This window comes from Stegodyphus dumicola, chromosome 4, assembly GCF_044657685.1.
Source record: "Stegodyphus dumicola isolate Sdum_Otavi_A_Nest chromosome 4, ASM4465768v1".
Lineage (NCBI taxonomy): Eukaryota > Metazoa > Arthropoda > Arachnida > Araneae > Eresidae > Stegodyphus > Stegodyphus dumicola.
In genome coordinates, this window is record NC_140771.1 from 236,597,252 (window position 1) to 236,620,094 (window position 22,843).

Genomic DNA, 22,843 nt, shown 5'->3' on the forward strand with positions numbered 1-22,843 from the left:
AATATTTATTATTTGTAGAAATTTTTAAAAAATCAATTTGACTTTTTTGTATTGTTGGTCCTTTTTTGGGGGAAGGGCTATTTTTAGAATTTCCTTGTAACACTTTTTTTTTTTTTTTACTTTTGCCTTATTTTTGCTACCTTTAGTTGCTTAATACATAATTTTTACTACTGAAGAAGCCATTTTGTCGGAGAATGTCCTCTATATTTTTGCAAGAATAAGAGACTGTTTTATGTTTTTAACAAGAAAATTCCTTGTTTTATTTTTATTGTTAACAAGAAAGTTCCATAATTTAAATGTTTTAGTAAAAACTTTTTGGCTTCTTTTCTAGCTCTCATTGACCATTTGTTTAATAATTAAATTACAAAACTTGAAATTTCTTGTTTTTATGTTTAGTTCTGTTTGGCCATATGCCTAATAATTAAATTTCTTTATTTACACTTTTTTTTTTTTAAACTTGTGATTATTGCAAATAGAGTAGATGAAACATTATCGCTTTTATTAATTATTGTTAGTTGAATGGAAACAGGTTTGTTCCCCTTGATAAATCCATCTATTTCAGTTCAATTACAATAATTAGATTTTTTGGCCTTTTTTAACTATTTTTTATTTGATTTTTACTTTTTGCAAAAATTTTCCCATTATTAACAAATTTTCAAATACTTTTACTTCACTCACATTTAAGATTCTGATACATTCTTTTTCTGGACGATATTTTTTTTTTTTTTTTTCCTCATTAATAAATGTTCATTTCGAACTATGCTGCTTCAGTGCAAGTTTTAGGCTATTCCGCCATTTAATTTCTTGCTTCGCTAATACACTAATGTTTTTCCTCCCAAAATACTTTCCCAGTCTTTCTTTTGAAGGGGGGAATTATAAAATATAACAAAATATGATGGCTGCTTTAAGAAAAGATTGGCGACCTCAAAATTAACTATACTAAATTTAGTGTTCTTCCACCTAAATTCACCTGTTCTCCCAAATTAAAGATCTTTCCATGTTACATAATACTGCTTGAAAAATGTAACTAAAACCCAAAAATTAACCAATCATAGATTAGCTGTACTTATGCACCTATCTAATATAAATAGCTACTAACTAGTTTCTCTTTTACCTCTTTACCTGCCTGGTGGCAACGCATCACTCAGCCTCTCCTAGCTATTCATTATTATTTAAAATATAATTGCATATCTAAATTTATGGGGCATGTTTAGCGCCCCTAATCTTCTACCAGTTATAAAGATATGTGTGAAGAAATTTGTCATCCAAAAATAAATAATATTTAACTATCAAGCTGGTCATGCTTCTTCTAAAATTTCCTTGGATCATTCCACTATGGCGCAATTTCCAATCATCTACGCAGCAGTAGTTTCGACCATGACTAGAACTTGAATTGTTTCTACCTTCCGCCAAAAGTAAACTATTACATGCATATTATGTGTAGGCTAATAAAATGGAAGTTTTGAAGATTTCAAGCATTAAAAATGCATCTGGATAGCACAATGAACATGAGAAAGTGAGTTCAAATGTTAAAAAATCCTATTTTTGCAGAGGGTAGACATATGATCAAATTAATCTAAAACAGTATTTACTTCATAAAATAAATATTATTTTTATCATTTTCTTAATACACATTTATGTTAATAATTTTCTTAGTCTATTTTTAGTCTATTGGGGGGGGGGGGAATGTCGCGGCGCACGATGAACTGGAAGTTGATCTGTCAGCACTATCGTTATCTTCAGGGCAGATGTTTTTATTTGATTTGGCTTATAATTCCTTACTAAATGAAGTATTTCATCTCGATGTACTCCATCTTTGATTTGATTTAAATCAAATTCCTCATCATTATAAATATCACGAATACACATCAAATAGTTTTCTGGTTGCAATTTTCTAATTTCTACTATGGGTAATATATGCTTTACGCATGTGCGCGTTGAAAGAAATGTTTAACCTTTTAACTGTCATGCCCGAGATTTCAAAAATGTCACGCCCGAAAATTACTCTGGATAATTTTTTTTTTTTTTTTTTTTTTTTTTTTTTTTTTTTGAGTGTATCGTACTGTTACACCCGAATATATATCGGGAGACGTTTATTTCGACTTCATCTCTTTGTCAAACCTGACTGTATCTCGGGAAAATTTAATGTGCGCTCAATTCAGTAATGGCAGCACTTTACTGAAGATTTCAAAGGTTAGAGGCTAGAAGTTCTTTGGTTCAAAGTGCGTGGGATCTTTTTGTTGTAAAATGGCGTCCAGTTCTTTGAAACGTTATATAGATGATTTAGAGTCTTCAACCGAAGATGAAGATTTTGAAGGCATCAATACTAGTGACGCAAGTGAAACTGAGGAGAGTGACACTGAAAGTAGCAATGAATCAACAGATAGCAGTGATGATGATATAGGAAATGCGAGAGACTGGTGTGAAATAACTGCTTCTGGCCGATTAGGGCCCCCACGGTTCCCTTTTACAGGTACAGGGTGTAACTTTTCCTGTAAACATAAACTACGCTCCTTTAGATATTTTAGAAATGTTTCTGGATTCAAGTCTAATGTAAATAATTGTCAAGGAAATGAACAACTATGAACAAGAATGTCAAGGAAATGAACAACTATGAACAAGAAAGCAGAACAAGAAAGAAAAGCAAATCGGGCAAAGATATCAAGGTGCTCCTGCAGTAAAAAATGGGTCCCTACAAATGACAGAGAAATGAAGCTATTCTTTGGGCTAATAATTCTTCATGGTATTGTCCGAAAACCAAATCAGGCTATGTACTGGTCTCATCGAAGGATTTTGCATACTCCAGTTTACTCAAAATTGATGCCCGTAAATCGTTTTATTTTGCTTTTTCGATATTTACATTTTTGCAATAATGAAGCTGGAAAAAAATATGATTTTCCAAATCCAAAACTTTGGAAGCTGTATAATGTGCTAGAAAATTTATGGGAAAAATTTTATAATTTTTACATACCAGAAAGTGATGTATTGGTTGATGAAAGCTTGATGCCTTATAAAGGAAGGTTATCTTGGAAACAATAAATTCCTATCAAACGTGCACGATTTGGAATCAAATTTTTTATGCTTTGTGAGGCGGAAACAGAGTATATTTGTGACTTCATTATCTATACAGGAAAGAGTACTGTCTTCAATCAACTGTATACAAATTATGGACTTTCTACAAAAGTCACCATGCACCTATTGCATAGCTTTCTTTGAAATGGTTATTGTGTGACTGTAGATAACTATTACATGTCACCCGAGCTTGCAAATTTACTTGTAGCCCAAAAAACAGATATTTATGGCACAGTAAGGATAAACAGACGAGATTTACCTACAGAATTTCGCTAAAAGAAAATTACAAAAAGGTCAAATCATAGCTTTTCAAAGAGGTAAGATTTTGGCTATAAGGTGGAAAGATAAGAAGGATGTGTGTTTGATGAGCAGTATTCATGGTACTTACATGGTCAGCCTCAAAAATAAAAAAAAAAAAAAAAATGAAGATATACTTAAGCCGAAGATTGTTTCTGACTACAGTCTAACTATGGGTGGTGTAGATCGCTGTGATCAAGAAATATCCTTTCATCCAACAATCCGAAAACGTCAGAAAAAATATTATAAAAAGATATTTTTACATTTACTAGACAAGGTACTCTGGAACTCATATTTGCTCTATAAAAATGTAGTTGGAAAACGTATTACATTTTTAGAATTTCTAATCCAAGTTGTAGAAGAGCTTTTACATAAATATGATTATGCAGCTTCTAGACAAAAGAATGTTGGCAGACCACCTACAATAGATAACCCTGCCTGTCTTACTGAACGACATTTTATGTCCCATATTCCTCCTACTCCTGCGAAACGTGAGCCTACAAGACAGTGCAAAGTGTGTTGTTCAATAAAGGATAAAAATGGGAACAAGATAAGGAAGGAAACACGATTCTGGTGTAGTGATTGTGGAGTTGGTTTATGCTTGGAAAAGTGTTTCCAGTTGTACCAGACAAGAGTGAATTACTGAACTACTAATAAGTATTCACTTTTATTTATTTTTTTGTTCATTTATTTATTTTTTAGATTTTTTTTCCCCCATTTTTAGAAAATAATGCTTCACTTGAAGTGAACTTTACAACTGCCATGTTAAGTGGCAGCCGCATCAAGCAAATATGCAGTGGCTACAAAACTTTAAAAATTTTACTCATGAACTTCAAAATATCAATTTTTAACTAAGTATATTTTAACTAAGTAAGTATATTTTATTTTGTATTAAACATTTGATTTTTGCAATAAAACAATTTGACAATTTGTGTACCCAAATCATCAAAATAACTTGACAGTTAAAGGGTTAATAAAGTAAACAAATAAATATTAAGCTTTTTTTTTTTTTTTTTTTTTTTTTTTTTGTAAATTTTAATACCCTTTAGATCATAATTGCTCTTTATTTCATAAATTACGGTTTCATATTTTTAATTTTATAATTTCTGCATGCCATCTTACTCGGTTTAAATTGCTGATCCAGAAACACCGATAATTCGGAATTGCTGAAGTCCCGACAAGTCCGGTTTAAAGACTTTTGACTGTATTACAGTACAAGTGAAAAAACTGACAGTTATCACTCATGCGCGTGTCGGATTTGTGCAATGCTTATGGGGTCCCACAAAATTTTCGTAAATATTATGGGGTCTTGGGGGTCCTGAAAAATTCTCAGTAATAAAAAGGGGTTGCAACTGAAAAAAGTTTAAGAACCCCCACTCTAGATTAATGTGATAAGACATTCCCTCCTCCCCAAACCTATTTCTTTTAAGAAGTATTTTAAATTTAAATCCAATTAAGAGTAGTTAAACACAATTCTGCTAAAAAAACAGAGAAATATTTCCTTCAACTAGGATCTGTTGTTTTATTGTTTCTAATAACAAGGCCACTTTAAGCAGCTGCCGTAACTAGTGCATACTTAGTGGCTAGCATATTAAAAAACAATATTACATAAATATTCAAAGTATTCTTTTATCTCTACACTACAAAAATTACTGTATTAAAATTGCACCTTTGTCTCATATATAATAAAATATTGCTAAGTGTCTCCAAAATGGCCCATAACACGACAAAGAAAAATTAAAAATATTTAGAAGCAAAAATGTTTTTTAAAAAACATCTGAAAGCTATCAGATTTTACATTACGCCCAAAACATTATTTCTTTAAAGGCTGAAGGCAAAAATGGATTGGATTATATGCTTTTCCAAAAATTCATAAAAGTAGTATTCCTTTTCAGACTAATGCATCAAATTTAGACACTGCCTCGCACCTGTTAGCTAAGTACTTAGTTTCTAGATTTTCAACTATTAGATAATAACATTTACAACGTAAAAAAATTCAATAGAGTTTGCAAAAAAAGCTAAAATTTATTCATGGTTTCTTTTGATGTAACATCATTATTCACCAATGTCCCAGCAGAGGATGCATTAAGATGTCTAGAAGCCAGACTTTATGAATTTATTTCTCTTGCATCGAAATTGATGAGCTAATTTCCCCCACTCAACTCTGTTTGAAACAAATCATTTTGTTCTCCAAAATAAGTATTACAAGCAAACTGAGGGATCAGCCATGGGAAGCCACCTCAGTTCCATCCTAGCTGATATCTACATGCATTATTATGAATCAAAATTATTTGCAACTTTAAACTTAAAACCAGGTATGGTTTCACTGCGTAGACAATACTTTTACCCTGTTTGACAGTTATAAGGATGATTTAAATAAAGTTCTTTCAACAATGAATTTCACTGATCCTGCTACTCAATTCACTTTTGAGCTTGAGACATGCAATTATCTTCCATTCCTCAACATTTTGGCCACACGTAACACATCCAACTTCAGTATTACAGTTTACCGTAAACCTTCATCGGTTTGCCTTCCACTACATTTCAAAACATGTCATCTGACTAAACAAAAGTTAGCTTCATTTCATTCCTATGTTTTCTGTGCACTTCAAGTCTGCTCATCCAAATTGGCTCTTAATCACAATAACTAAATTATTTAAAAGCAGTAGCTATTGATAGGGGCTTTTCATTAAATATCATTAATCAAGCAGTTAAAAATTCTTTTTTCAACACACCAATAGGCACACTCTTGTTTTAGGAGATTATAAGAATTCTGTTGTCATTCCTTTCTTTCCATCAATTAGCTATAAAATTGCACGCTTTGCAGAAATTAAACTTTCGGGTCATTTATTTTCCTATCAATAAAATCTGAGTTCCATACTCAAGGACCCCATTCCGGATATGAATTCCTGGGGTATTTACAGGATTTCTTGCCAGTGTGGTTTAATTTACATTGGTCAAACTAAGACAGCCTTAAAATTTCACATTAAAGAACATGAAGCATATGTTAGAAAAAGAGAAGCATAGAAGTCCTCTATTGCCCAGCATTGGAGGTCCAAAAATCATACTTTCAATTTTTCTGCAGATTCAAAAAACATCATCCATTGGTGAATAAGATTTTCTACAGGCGTTTCACATTCAAAAAAATCTTTCTGTTCTAGCAAATGACCCTAATTGCAATCCATCTTTTGCTTTCAGCCTTTAAGGAAATTATGTTTTAGTTCTCATTTCATTAATAGATGGCACAAGTAGCTGAACTCCTGTCCAGCCATTCTCATCTCATCTAATCACTATATCGTGTCTCGCTCATTTGCACTTTGGCAGCTGAGTATGATGGTTTGGTAAAACTAACGAAAATAGGCCTGTGGAAGTTTGCAAATATAATGCTGACTTATTCTAATTCTAATTAATTCTTCTTCTAAATTAAGATGCTAAATACTATAAATATTACTGTACAATGCAGTAAGAGTTACACCTAGAAGCTTTGTCTTAATATTTTATTTGCGTCCAAAGCCTTAAGGGCCTCTTTGTATACTTATAAAAATAAATGAACCAAGCTGAAAAATGGGGTTAGTCACTGATACATACAAATTGTACTAAAAGAATCACCTACATTCATTAACATGCAATGAAGGAAAATTAATTATAATTTATTTAATTATAAAATATCAACATGAAAATTCTTGGGAATCTCATCATGAATGTAGGATACACATAACTACCTATAACCATAGATATTCTTGTATTTAATTCTAATTATATTACCATTACTCAGTAATTTAAATTATATAGCAAACTCTTTAAAATATTTTACATGCAATATGCACACTAAAATTCTATGAAGAAACAAAAACTTTAAGAACCAGGAATTTAGCTTTACCTAGATAGCTGATTACTGCCTAAGAATTCGTTTGAAATGGGCAGAACATGAATTTTGAAAAATATTTTTTGGAGGGGGGGGAGACAAAAAGACAAAATATGCTCTTTTAAAGATTTAGCTAGTGAAATTACCTTTTCGTGACATTTTTCACACAGATAAGCATTATGGCCTTCAAGAAGTTCTCCTTTTACAAACTGATCTAAAGAATCAAGAAGATTTTGACTTTTAACAGGTAAATTCAATGCCATAAATGTTTCTTCTCTCTCATACCTAAAAAAAAAAAAAAAAAAATTAAAGTTATTATAAAGAATTGGAAACAATATATAGGCTACACATTAACTACATTAATCAGTACTTCATAAATTAAATGTGTGGTATGCTTCATGCAGAAAAGTTAAATACACAACAGTTCTATCTATTTTTAAGATCTCATTTATTAAATTCGGAGCTTATATTCTTATGAATTCATTATAATTGAATGAATTATTAAATTCATTCTTATGAATGAAAGAAAATAAAATACAGTGGTACTTTGGTACACGTTAGTAATCCAATCCAGACTGCCGAGCTTATACCAAACTGGATGCACACCAAACAAATGTTTCCAGTATGAAATAAAAAGGGGGAAAAATCATATTGCTATTATTATAACACTGTTTAACACTAAAACATAAATACAGGAGGTGAAATATATACTGTACATAAATAAAAATTTATGCCAGGTTCCTACTTCGACCTGATTGAGGATCACCAGGTCTGACTTTTACTAAAATAATAAGATCTGCTTCTGCCTTCTCCTCAGGATGTTTTGGAAATGTGACACTTTAATCATTCCAAACAATGCTTTTACGACTTGTTTGAGCTTTGCTGGAGTGGTGGTACTTTTCTGCAAAGTTTGACATCTATTTACTTGGCATCAGAGGTCACCATATATTTACTCTCGTGTTTTTGTGCAAAGCTGATCATAGCATCATCTCAAAAGAGATAAACAAAGGTTGTATATGCAGTCATGACTCATTAAACTCCAGTGGTATTCCAAACAAACATCTCTGCATCCAAATCCAAACAGAGCATTGGACTGATTCTAAAGTGGACATATGTACCAAGGTACCACTATCAAAACTTTTATTAAAAATATTCAGATAATTTTTAAATGGAAGAAAAGTACTCTGATTTGCAAGTTCTAAAAACAGATCTACAGACAGAAATTTAACTTATCTGTTTAAAAATACATATCAGATCATTTTTTGAAACATAAATACTAGTTAATGCAAAATATTTTACAAAATTTTAAAATTTCAAGAAAATAATTGTCAAACATAAAAAAATAATTAAAAAATGCCTTAAAATTTAATAATTCTGCTTCATATATATAAATTATCAAGCAAATAAATTAAAAATTAAATTAATAAGCTTAATTTTAGCTGTATTAGAAGTTGCAATATAAATAAAAAAACTAAAAATGGAAATATAAAAATTAAAATGCAATGATATTATGGATCAATGGAAGGTTCAGCTATGAACATATGAAAGGCATAAAAAACACGTTAAAAGCTTCTCCAACTGGATGGCAGGTGGACGGAAGTCAATATTAATTAATCAAAATAATAACAGTAATGATAATTTAAAAGAGAACTGACGTAAATTTAAGTAATCACACAAAATGACAACCAAACATTTACATAATGCAAAGAAGTTTTAAAAAACTTGAAAAAAATGCAGTTCATTTCTTGAGAGAAACTGAATGCAGACCTAGAATCTGCTGTTTATTGTAAATGAATGATAAACACTTGCAGAATATGGAGGTTATGGCTTTAACATATTGCACGTATGACAAAATCATGTTCCGAAAAGTTAACATTTTATGAAAAAAAGGATTAAGTATAGTTTAGATTAAGAAAGTATGTATAATTTATGCTAATCTAAATATTATTGTAATCAAAAAGGAAAAATAAAACAAATGTTAATTGAAAGGCTTTTTATTACTGCTTAGTAAGTACGTACAAGATAATACAATTAGTTGTTTAAATAATTGGCAATTTTTGTTTGAGAAAATGTCTGATGCAACTTATTAAACATTTTGCGGTAAGGAATGCAAAAATTTTCCAACACTTCTCATAAAGTGTCCTCTTCTTCTTTGTTTGGGTCAATGTCAATTGAAATAATTCCTGTGTCTTTTCTAACAATTCATTTAACTTCTTGTAAAGACTCTTTACCTTCTTCACTACTGTGTCTTTCACTATGACCTGGTGTTATAAAATTATCCAATTCTTCACTTATCATTTCACAAACGTCATTCTCCACTACTTCTTTAATTTCTCCTCCTTCCAAAATTTTTTGCCACTCATAGCTTTAGTGATTTGTACAATTTCCTGGGCTTCATTTTCAATCGATTTTATTTTTTTTTAAATTGTTGACAACTCCTGGCTTGAGCTGATGTCAGCAAGCTTTCATTATTGATGAATTCACTTCTTTCCATGCAACTTTAATCATTTCTATACAATGTTTCTTGTTACTTCCAAAATGTCTTCAATGTGGCATACTTTCCTAGGCCATAATATGTCATGTGTCTAGGGCAGTGGTTCTCCACTGTTTAGTCCCATGTACTCCTTTCGCCACTGCTCAATGATCACCCCCCTTTCTGTGGGCATAAATATATATATACCCCTCTAGAGAGGAATTCCCTTTTGCTTGAGAATCCCAACTCTAGGGTTGAAAATCCCTACTCTATTCCTTGATTGGATTAAGGAAGTGGTGTTCAATGGAAGGAATAAAACCTCAACATATGATGCAATGTTATGAGGGCATAAATATATATACTCATACTAAATACCAAATTAGCATAAATAATTATGAGTTGAAAGTCCATTTATGTCAAATAATTGAGTTTTATTTAATGTTTTTAATTAATTCAAAATTACTTTAATAACAAAAAAATATATTAACAACAACACCCCACAGAAACAATCTTATAATCATAACTAATTAAAAAAAAAAGGAAAAAGAAAAAATACAAATCAAATTAAATTTGCAATAATAAATTTTGGTAAGCGAATTCTTTTGTTGTAGTAGTAGTATTTAAAATTCCAACAGTTTTCTTTGGACAAATCTTGATTACATTTTGTCTTAAAATATGTGTTTGTGGTATTTGCCAACACTGATAGAAAATGGGGTCAAATATCTGCAGGAATACAATATTTTGTTACAAAATCACTAAATGAATAACGCTCTGAATCTTTTCTCAAAGTGACTATCATGAAATTTCCACCAAAACAAAACAAAACAAAAGCTCGCTTAAAAGAAAATTATCGCTTGCTTTTTGAAATAAATACATAGTTGAAATGCAAGATATATATGTATTGTACAAAATACTTTTTTACAACAAAAAGTTATTTTTCCCTTCCATAAAATTTGCCAAATTGTGCCAAGGCGATTTGTGCTAATATGTAAGTACTTGAATGGATTTATGAATACATAATTAGAGCATGCCTTTAATGGTAAAGTTATGAAATGGATGAATGTTACGAATATGGTACCGTTATGAAACTTGTTTTATAACATTACCAAATTTACTTAATAATTTAACCAGTGGTAAAAAAAATTGCCATTACAACCAATATTTGTATCTTCAGTATGCCCACGAAATGGATTTTTTGACAGCATAAGTGTAATCTTAAATAACCATTTTAAAAAAATTGGCCTCTTATTGGATTTGTTCTTTGAGTTCTTATATCTTATAAGAACTCAAAGAACAAATTCTTATATCTTAATCAATCTCTTATATCTGAACAGCAAATGCTATCAGAGCTGGAAAATAACTGACATGGTTTTCCAGTACACAACATTCAATAATTTGCAGTTACAAAACCAAACTTCAGATAATAACATGTTTTTTGTTCAGCCTGTTCAACCTTAAAGACAGAGATGTAATCTATTTAAGAATCTTTTTCTGGGTATGATGTTTAAATTATAAATTTGTCTAATTTTGGGAGCTTTTTTCCTTCTCCTGCCTGTGCATTCTTTTCTTTCTGTTTCTAGAGCCCACTTTTTCATTTTTCTTATCCATTTTAACAAGTTATAGATATACAAATATATAGAAAGAGAGACAATACAGGGTGGTCATAAAAAAAACAACTTAATATATGCACTCCTAAAGGCCTATCAAAACGAAATTTTAGATACTGGCTATTTGAAAGTGCACTTGAGATTGTGATGATTTAAAACAGTACAGCGCTCTCATAGTTACAGTTTAGAAATTTTTTAATAGAAATAGGTAAATTTTTGAATTTTTTTGAATGGGAATACCCACTTTTTTCCCTGTGCAAACTGACCATAAATGGCATTGGGAAACCTAAATGCATGACGAAAGTTGGTGTTGTAAAACATTTCCAAAGAACAAGCATTGTAAAGGACAAATGACAACACAGAAAGGACATGCACTGGTTGCATAATTCACAGGGACAGATAGTAGAAGTACCAATCACAAAACATCATGAGCAAAGTACTGCTAGTAGAAAACCTTTAATAAGCAGTCTGCAAAGACTGCTTTTTCAATCAAGCATTAGAATGTGCTAACAAAATGACACTTAGAGAGGGAACAATGAAATAAACTGATAAAGCTGTTGTATCTGAATGGGGAAAATGCTACGAAAAACAGTGCGAGTTTATCGGTGTATACATAAGTTAAGAAAAGGCCCATGTTCAGTAAAAATTGTAGGTAAAATAATTTGAAGACAACTGGATGTACATGTGATAGACCATTACCTGGATGACCATAAGTTTCTATACAAATTGTGTCAGAAGTATATATTATGATTACTGCAGGATCGTTGCATCGTGCAACAAGCATACACCCTGCAGGGGCATAATGCCTGCAGTTTGAATACACCGAGAATAACAGTCCTCAAGCTTTTGAAGATGTTTCCTTATCAATTCCAGCATGTGCAGATGTTGCAACCTGGAGACAAGCAACAGCAACGTTGCAAATGTTTCCTTATCAGATATGATGAAGATAGCAGGTAGTCACTGTGATATTCTGGATGGATAAGGTGAATTCTTAACTGGCAACATAAACTCCAAGAACTGCATTCACTGGGCTGACAAAAATTCTCACGATGTAACATCAGTACCTTTGCATGAAGCAAAAGTGATTGTGTGGTGCAGCATTGCAAGCACATTTGTTCTTGGACCATACTTCTTTGAAAAGGTCACTGTTACAGGTATGAACACGTATAACGTGCTCAATCAGAAGTGCTTGGTATACAACAATGCTGTAGAATTACATAATTCCAGAACTGCGGCTGTGAAATGTCTTTAATGACACTGCATGGATGCAAGATGATGCTTCTCCATGTCTCCACAAGTGTTCGGCAAGTGCTGCAAGAGCACTTTGGAGAGAGAGTCATCTCTCATAAGTTTTCAGTTTCATGGCCACCATTAACCCCCGACCTCCTTCCGATGCATTTTTGGTTCTGGGGTTATTTGAAATCTAAGGTGTACACATCAAATCCACAAGATCTGTGAAATTGAAAGATGCCATGAAACGTGAAGCTATACAGATTCCTTTCGCAATGTTACGTTAGTCATTGTTTTCAACAACCTCCCATGTACAATACGTTATCAACTGTGAAGGTGGGCATGTTGAAAACTCGTAATTCCAATGAAATTTTTTTCTCCACTATCCTCTCTTGTATTATTATTGGTCCTTTACAATGCTCTTCTTTGCAAATGTTTTATGTCAGCAATTTTTGTCATACATGTCCAACACCACTTATGGTTTTACAATGCACAGATCAATTTGTGCAAGAAAAAATGGGTGTTGCATCATAACCATGACAGCTCTATTGTTTTAAATCATTACAATCTCCAGCACATGCCTTCAAATAACAATATTTGAAATTTCATTTCGAATGGTTGAGCAGATAGGCCAGTAGGAATTCATATTTCGGGGAAGAATTTTTATGACCATCCTGTATTTTATCAGCTGTTATGATTATTTTCATATTATTACCTTAAAATTTTATTTTCAAACCACTAGCTAATATAAAGCAAGAGTTTGCAGAACAAAATATAGCATGCAGACTACTATAGGCTGCAGACACTTAGCTGTTCTAGTTGTTCCTTTCATCAAATTTGCATGTGCAATATTACCAAAACTAGTTCATTAAGTTTGTGATAGCAATTTTTAATACCTTTCTAAATATTTGAGCATACCTTCATATGCTCAAATATTAAAAAAAAAAAAAAAAAAATACAAAATAGGCTAGCTTTGGTTAGAATGTGCATGCACATTTGACAATTTGGGCAATTTAATGACAATACTGCAGATAGGCCAATATGCATACACAAAAGAATTCATTACCCAACAATGGAATTAACAAAAAAACAACAAAAAGAATATACAAAACTTTTTATAATTAATAACATAATTTATTAACAAATTTTTTAATTAAATCTGAACATATAAAATATCAAAAATGAATTCAGTAACAAACTTATGAATTTATTATTACTTTTCAATTAACCAAAAAAAAAGTAATGGGCCTTTAGGCATTACCTAATTTTGATTATCTATAGCTATGCCACAGGCTTCAGTACATTCCTGAGGCATTATCAAAAATAACAACTTTAAAAGTTCAGGTTTTGATGTTCTAAGTTATGTTTGACTTCTTTAATGAATAAAATTTCAAACAAGTCATTAAAGATGACTATTGCAATAGATCTGCAAGTAAAAATGTAACATTTGCCATACAGCAGATAAAAATGTAAAAGCTGGAAAGCATTTCATATGAAGATATATGTGACAATATATGCACAAGGTCATTTAAAATGCAGGTATATGTAGGTATATTTTAATACCATTATGATAATTTAATATCAAATCAAGGAGTAAGGTATTTATTACACAATTCATCATTTAAAATTATAGGATATATAAATTCAAAACAGGAAGGCTTAAAATATGTGAACCTGAAAATCAAAAACACAGTATTTTATAAACAACATAACATTTTCCATACTTCGGGCAAAGAATGAAACACAGAAAGAAATAAGCAAATAATATTTACCCAGTGAAGTTTTTAATATGCTTAAGTTTTCCCAGTACAAAAATAAATATGAATTGAAAAAGAATTACCAATGAGGGCATCCTTCACATATCTTTTGATCAGTAAATACTCCTTCATATTTTGGCTTAAAGACGGGATCCCAGCCTACTTTAATGAGGTACTCATCAACTTGATCTATTAAATGTGTAAAAAATTCAAATGCATCTTGCTGCTCTCGGACATTTATTGGCTCTCCCCACATCCGAAAACACTTCCAAAAACTTTCTGGTGCATGATATTGAAGCTGAGATTCTAACAAATGACCGAACACCATTTGAAATTGGTAAAACAAACTGAAAAAAAAAAAAAAAAAAGTTTTCGTAATAAACATTTACAATCATATACACTAAGAAAGCAATTTAATATTTAAAAAAAAAAATCAAGAAATTCATGGAGCTGGAAGGGGGGGAGGTAACAAAAAAATTTTAACTTCTTGACAGAAAGAGATAGGGAAAACAAATTTATCTCTTTTATCCCAGATTTAAAGTACAATGTTGCCCATTTCAAGTGCTGCTATATTACATAAAGCACAATGCAACACTATGCATATGTACATAAAAAATGTATTCAGTGTTCCATAAAAACTGATTGATAATTTTTTATTTGTAAAGGCAAAATAACAAAAATAAATTTTACATACTGTTACTTCATTAAATAGTCATGTCTTTTAGATTTTTAATTTTATTTTAGTAGTGGTTATTTACTTCAATTAGTAAGCAAAGATAACAGGAAAGTTATTCAGCACTATAGAAAGGGGCCATTAAAAATGTACTCTAGTACAGTTGATAATTTTATGATCAGCAGTAATTTTTAATTAATTCATAAGCCACCAACTATTACCCTTTTCTTTTTATCTTGATGGCAAATGTCTCATTGTTCACTTTATTGATTATGAAAAATCATAATGTTATTTATTTTAGTGGAAATTTCCTTTACAGAGAACTAGTTTGTATCTGCATTTACATATAAGAAAATTTGTAAAAAATATGATACACTTGTAAATTACATTTTTTATGTGCTTTAAATAGATTCTATCATCTGACTTACCCATCCTCTACAGGTTCATTTTCATCAACAGTTAATATAGCTTCTTTAACTCCAGGCTGCATATATAACTGCTGAATAACAGAATTCATGTAACATGTAGCACCTGCATTTTTGAGACCAACGTATCCACAGGGTGCCCTTGCAGCTACTAAAGGCTCATGCTAGGTATACAAAAAATAATTTAAGCTTTTCTAAAATAATCAGAATGGTCAAATTTAAAAAATAATAAATACAAGGTTAAATACACATTTTACAATATATTTCCAACTAATTGGTCAATTGTACTGAAAAAGAACATGTAAAATGCTATTCTTAACTAATGTTTTAAAAGTTAAGACATGTTATTTTTCCAGTCTCGTTAACTGCAGAAAAATTTTCGAACACATTTCTGCACATAGAAATTAAATACTTTTAAGGACTTCTAACAATAATTAAATACGGATCTATCAGCAAATGGAAACTCAATAAATTAAATGAAAATATTATCTATGCCTGAACTTCACTTTTGTAGCACCATCCAAAGAATAAAATAAATCAAGCAGCATTAAATATTTTACACTTAGATAGTAGGACATATTTGAAAAAATGATTAATGACATTTTATTTATGTTTTACTAAGAATTAGCTTTATGTTGACTTTTTTTTTTTTTTTTTTCTTTTATGTCTCATTTCATCACATACTTGATCAGTCTACAGGTTTAATAAATAGCAAGTAGATATTATGTCAAACAGCATAGGTTAAAATGCAAGGTAAAATCATAAGCAGCATGATTTGTACCACTTGCACACGAGTATGCTTGCACCGTTTGTACATGAGGGACAGCTGGCCCCATCCTCTCCAGACACGAACACAGTGGTCATCTGCTTCAAAAGTGAAGCGGGATTTATTGCTGAACACTATACGATGCCAGTCTGATGGCAGCCATGATGATCGGCTGCGACACCACTCCAGACGACTGTCAAATGTTGGCAGTGATAATGCAAAGACGAATAATTACAAATTATCAGACCTAGAAGGTATTAATGTAGTGTGCAAGCAGGAGCCAGAAACACACTCTCTCTTACAATTCAAAAACCTCAGTTTTAAAACTATCTAAGGGATTTGCATTCTGGTGAGGAAACGGAAAGAGGAAATTATACTGAAGGTTGAAATTATAAACAACTGGTTAATTTACATAATAATAACTGCACATATCTTTGAAGAATTATTTTTGTCTCTTTATGTATTCAGTTTCCTTCTTCAATATGTTTCCTCCTTGTTTTAGAATTTTTAGATTTAATTAAAGATTTCTATGATTCTAAAAAATTAAATGCATTTAGAATGCATAAAAAACCTGCTAATTTTATTTTAGTAATATGAACATTCAGAATAAATATGAAATTATATACGGTATGGGGCTGGTGTCTCAGAAAGTTTGGCAGAATTTTTAGAACTTAGTGAAACATGGAGCAATAAAATCTAGAAACAGCAAAACTTTGAGGATTTAGGACAGGTACCAGAAGCAGATGCATCAGGTGAGAAAATGCCTAACACTAACCCTGAGTATGATGCATTGAGACATATAATATAACTCTTTTAAATTTTCAATTTTCAAATTCTTTACTAATTGAAAAATTCCTTTCTATAAATGCCTGTCCATATGATAAAGTTAGAAGCATTTTCGATATTTTCCATGCTTGTGTTTACTGAAAAGCAGAGAAAATAAAGAGGAGATAAACATATTAAGATAAAGATTTCTAGTATCAGAAGTAAAACATTCAAATATTATGCTTTCATTATTCTTCCAAAAAATCTCCAAAAAGTAAGAAATTTATCATGAACTTTCTCTAAAATACATCCATTATGTGTTACCATGGAGACATTTTCCATTTTGTCATGTTTTCTGGAATCTTCTACAATCAAGGGGCTATAAATCTTGCCTTCAAAGTCCTTTTTAACTTTCCAAGTCTCAATGCCTAAAATCCTAAAGAAAATTTACTCCTACCAATTCTGTAACAGCAAAAAAACCCAGAAATATTTTAGGGAAAAAAAAAAAAAAATCAGAGGAAAAGATTAAATTAATAGATTAAAGAAATTAGATTAAAGATGGAGAAAATTAATTTTATAGAGAAAACTGATGCAAATTCTGAGAATTCTGAATATTCTGAGACAATAACATAGAAAAAACTCTTACCTTGAAAAAATTAAAAGACATTTTTAATTAATTATATAGCTATTTTGCTTTTGCCAAGAATTGTTCTGTAAATTGTGCTTTATAGTATTTAGTATCTTGTTTATTTTTCAGATTCAAAATAATTTATAAATAGTCACCAAACTGTAAAGTAATGTCACTTTATAATAATGACACAGTGTAAAATAAAATCTCTGAATTAAAAATTTTCTATCTAGAAACTGATCTTAAAACTGCCAATATGCTGGTATGTCACTAGATTTAGAACCGTCTAGTAAAAGAGTTCACATCTACAAAAGCGAAAAGTTGTTTAAGAGCTCTTCATTAGAACAAATGAAATAATTTTGAAATACTTATGTTTCAGGTCTTGCCCAGAAACTTGAGTATCCCACCATTCATATTAAAAAAAGGAACAAATTATAGCCCATGAACCCATTCAAAAGACAACCATATTTGTCACTGAATTGCCAAATACTTGTATACTTGTACCTTAGAATCAGTAAAGATAATTTTAGCTAGCTTATACCATCCATTATACATTAAACGTGCATGTGTAAAGCATAAAAAAAAAAAAAAAAGGTTTGCGGCTTTGAGGTTCGGATTATAGATCATTCTGGATAATGGAAGTCTGGATTACGGACTTTGTACTGTACCATGCATTTACATGAAACAATTATTCCCCCACACATTCAAAATAGAAGTTGTAAAAACAGAAATATTAAATTAAGAAATACAGTACAAAGTCCGCAATCTGGACTCGTCAGGACTTCAGCGATTCCAAATTAGGGGTTTTTATGGATTATAGATCATCAATTTAAATCTGGTAAGATGGCAAGCAGAAATTATACAATTAAAAATACGAAACTGAATTTATGAAATAAAGAGCAATTATGATCTAAAGGGTATCAAAATTTACAAAAAAAAAAAAAAGCTTAATATTTATTTGTTTACTTTATTAAACATTTCTTTCAATGCAAGTTGTTTAAGTTACTTCATTTTTTGTGCTAATACTTTCTCTTTAATTCTATAAACAGACATAATTTCTTAATCAGTTCCACTGTTCAAGTCCTGTAATTTCTGTGTTGAGAATACCGACTAACTTGTGAATCGAATTTTTTTTTGTTTTCAATAACCTCTCTGTCACTTTTTTCACTTTTGGAAGCGGTACATCGAAACAAGCTTTCGCTTTGTAGATCCTTTGGAAACTCTTTTTGACATAATCAAAGTTCAAGCTTAATTTTTACAAAATTGCTCTAGCAGTCTGCAAAAAATAATAAACAGGATCCAATTAAAAGATTAAGGAACAGTGCAATCTGCAACATTAACTGAAATGCCTTAGAATCAGTAAAGATACTTTTAGCCTAACATATACCATCCATTATACATTAAACGTGCATGTGTAAAGCATAAAAAAAAAAGTTTGCGGTTTTGAGGTTCGGATTATAGATCATTCTGGATAATGGAAGTCTGGATTACGGACTTTGTACTGTACTATGCATTTACATGAAACAATTATTACAGCATAAAAAAAAATCAAGCAAGAAATTTTCAAGAAATTATATTTACATGCACTGGTATTGATTAAACCTATGAATTAATCAGTTTACCTTTTATTAAATAAAAAAAAAACTGCTACATAAAGAGATGAGATTAATCATTCATTAGGAATATACGGTTTGCCATACAAACATTAATTTATGTTACTGTATATATACATATAGTGCCACTCTATTTTAAAAAAATAAGCATGTTAAAAATGATTTTAAAAAAGCAGTTACATACCTCAAACTCTTTAGCAAGTTCAGGCTTTAAATTATGATGCATGGATAGGATTTGTTTTGCAATCTTTTCCATATTCTCTGGACAGTTAGTCGCAAGTTCTACTAAAACTTCATAAGCCGCAACTCGGGATTCTAAGCTATTACACCTAAAACATCAAAATGCAATTTTGAATAATTTTAGGATCATAATATTTTCTTAGCATTTACTTTCTACTTCAAAAATATCAGCTTTATACATAGCACAGAAAAAGTAACCTTATTTTCATAAGGAGAGTCTATGTAACATATGAGAACTGAATCTTTAATACTAAACACTATTTAATTACACTTGATTCAAGAGATAGGTCTGTGAAATTTTACTGCCCTTGAGTGCAGTTAATGACCAGTATTGTCCACAATCAGTTGCAGTAACTGCGAAAGGCATAGTCATCTGTAACAATAGCTATTTTGTTCATGCTGAATTGGAACAGTGTGTTACATGAAGAATCTGTGGGGCAACTTGCAAACAAACGACATAAAGTGTTTCTTCATCTTAGAAATTAAACACAGGATCTTTATAATCTAGGAAAAGAAATTAATAGTAGAACACTTATTTGCATAATACGAAACCAAGTACTCTCCTGCTAAATTATGGTAATATCCTCCAGAAAATATCACTGCTCCTTTTGTGATACTATTAAAGTTTAAATTTCCAAATGAACATTAGCAATTTATCACTGATTTTTACCCTCTAATACAGAATTACAAATATGACAAAAACTGCTTTGGAAAATGCCTAGTCCAAATAATGACTGCTCTATGCAAGCAAGCAAAAGTGAATGATCAAAGTGTACAATTGTGCTGATGTCAAAAAATAACCTACATATCATATTGACTCCAACGATTGAGCTATGACACAATCAATATGGCAAATTGACTACACTCCTGTGCTGATAATGTCATGTGCATGTGAGCTATATTAGGTTTTATATGTTTTTCATAATGCCATAAACACATATATATATGATTCTCTTGCGTATTTTTATTAAAAACTATAGCAATAAATATGTTTATCATGTCACTTTCAATGCAGTAAAAAGTTCTTCAAAAATACAAAGCTATACTAAAGCATGACCATGTTTACTTGCTTCAACATCTTCTGAAAATTGTGAGTTGCATTCTGAACACAATGGCAACTTTTCAGTCATTCATAGTGGTCATGATGACTGGAGATGGCATGTAAAATATAATAAACAACAGGCCTACATAAAAATAAAATCTGCTTTGAACGTGGAAAAATTTTTTATAAAAAAAAGACAATGATGAGGATAAAAGCTCTGCATTTATAATACTCATCATTTCTAGCAGAACAAATCATCTAAAAAGAATGTGCTGACCATGTGATTTTTAGATTTCAATCAATGTTTCCTGATTTTATAGTGGCCAAAAAGGCTTTGTGCAGAAAGACTAAAATAATTGCTCTAGTAAAGTGCCAAGCAAATTATCCAAAAAAGGAAATGTGCAAATATTACAAAATGTGCCTTTTGCGGTAGCTACTGATAGTAATTCAATACACAATGTGAGTGCTCTGACTGAAAGGAATTTTAGCATTTTGTGGAAGAATCAAGCATTAGTTTACATATAATTTACCCACCTATACACCAAATGCACTTCTTGTGAACTCACAGTATTGTTTGTTATTTTGCTTGCAGCAAAATGTGCAATAAAGCTGACGTCATAAGGTCAGGGACAGCAACATGGGAAACGTAATTATAATTTTTTTAAATATTTTGTTCCTTGAGTAAAATTATAAGTAAATTGCTTTTATGTGGTTAACATCCAGTTTGTGCTGTTGAATCCCTTCCTTCTGATCTGGAAAACACTCGAGCATCGCAATCAGAATTCGGATAAAGTATTATTAATAGCCCATTTCAAGGGTCATCTCCACTACAGTCTGTCAGATTAAACTAGTCATTTTCCGCTACCAGTTGTTTTGTAACCATGCGAATTACAGCTGTATCCAGTTGCCTAATTTTTTTCTTGCATTCTACTTCTGTTTAGCATGTTTTGCTTCATGAAAAGTGCACAGATGAAGGTTGAGTCTAACTACAGTCTAAACTGAGGTGGAGAAAAAAAGGTACTCTTCTATTATCTGTACTACATTCAGAAATGTGTGTATGTATGCATGTATACATGAATGGATGTATTCATGCGTATATGTACATATGTATGTGTGTATAGACATGCACATTTATACCCACACATACATGCATGCATGCATGCATGCATACATACATATATATATTTCTGAATCCGGTCCCAATAAGAGAAGCGTAACAAAAAAAAGTGTTGTGTGGTAATAACAACACAACTTGCAATTGTAAATGGGAAGGGCTGGCAATGGCCTTGAAGTGCCTATTATAAGATCGGACTATAAAGAATATGACAGAAGAAAGCCTCCTCTTCATGCTCATCGAACTTCAAGGGAGTTTGAGCACCAAATTATTTTATATATTTCTGTATGTCAAACAATTCAGTCATTCCTGTTTCAAAAACACCAGAACTACACACAGACACACCATTATTTTACATTTTCTTTTCATAATGGCACACCTATATAGTATTAAAGAAATAATCTATTTATAATGAGGATAATTACATATCAAATTAACTAATAATGGTATAAATGAGAAGCACCGTATTGCTTCCATATATATACAGCAATATTGCCACTATTAAAGTTTCAACCCTAAGCTATCTAATACTAAAATATTCCTGTGAACTAATAAAATAGCAAAATTTCTCATTAAAATTATGCATGAACTTACTTGGGTGCAAAATCTTGGGAACTGCTACTACTGGGGCAGTTCACTCCTGAAATCATCAATGAAGCAGGAAAAAGGAAACTAGATAACAGATCCTGAATTAGAATTTTGCCTAAAAGTACAGAAAAGGGAACTAAGTAAAAAAATTCACATCTTTTCAAAAAATTATTGAAATATAATAATACTGAAGATTTTAAAAATTTTTTTATTGGAAATTAAAAGTAAAATCTATGATATGACAGATGGCATTTTTACTCTTAAGTGTCTATGAAAGTGCATTTTTCAGAATATTCTGATTAGGTATTAGTAGCAGTTTCAAATTAGAGATAATTAAGACAAAGTAATAAAAAATGTGATTCCTCAAATACAAATGAGTTTCAATAAGAAGTATGGTTACCCTGACTGAAAGCAATGTTGCACACCTACAAGGTATGGAATCAATGAGGTTATCCAATGAGGGATTTGGGTATTCTCTCCATTCCTATAGAAGACAGCTTTCAAACTGCTGAATTGTTTCTGGGAGTGATAAGTGATTAGCAGCCTTTCTCCATAGAATGTCCCCAACATGTTCAATTGGGTTCATATCTAGGGAACATGCTAGCCAATCCATTTGAAGGATTCCTTAGTCAAAAAGGGAATTGTCTACTAACTGAGCATGATGTGGCCTGGCATTATCATCCATGAG

The 22,843-nt window shown here is 31.1% G+C and overlaps 1 protein-coding gene across 1 annotated transcript in view; it reads right to left on the minus strand.

Annotated features, from left to right (window-relative positions):
* The window catches only part of LOC118188695 (ubiquitin carboxyl-terminal hydrolase 24-like), a 208,863-nt gene that overhangs the window by 75,587 nt on the left and 110,433 nt on the right, over nucleotides 1-22,843 (minus strand). The window contains exons 37-41 of the mRNA XM_035359190.2: nucleotides 22,162-22,270; nucleotides 19,356-19,500; nucleotides 15,403-15,563; nucleotides 14,385-14,648; nucleotides 7,381-7,519 (exon numbers count right to left, since the gene is read on the minus strand). Of these exons, the coding sequence (XP_035215081.1) occupies nucleotides 7,381-7,519; nucleotides 14,385-14,648; nucleotides 15,403-15,563; nucleotides 19,356-19,500; nucleotides 22,162-22,270 (818 nt within the window). The remainder of the gene's footprint in view (nucleotides 1-7,380; nucleotides 7,520-14,384; nucleotides 14,649-15,402; nucleotides 15,564-19,355; nucleotides 19,501-22,161; nucleotides 22,271-22,843) is intronic.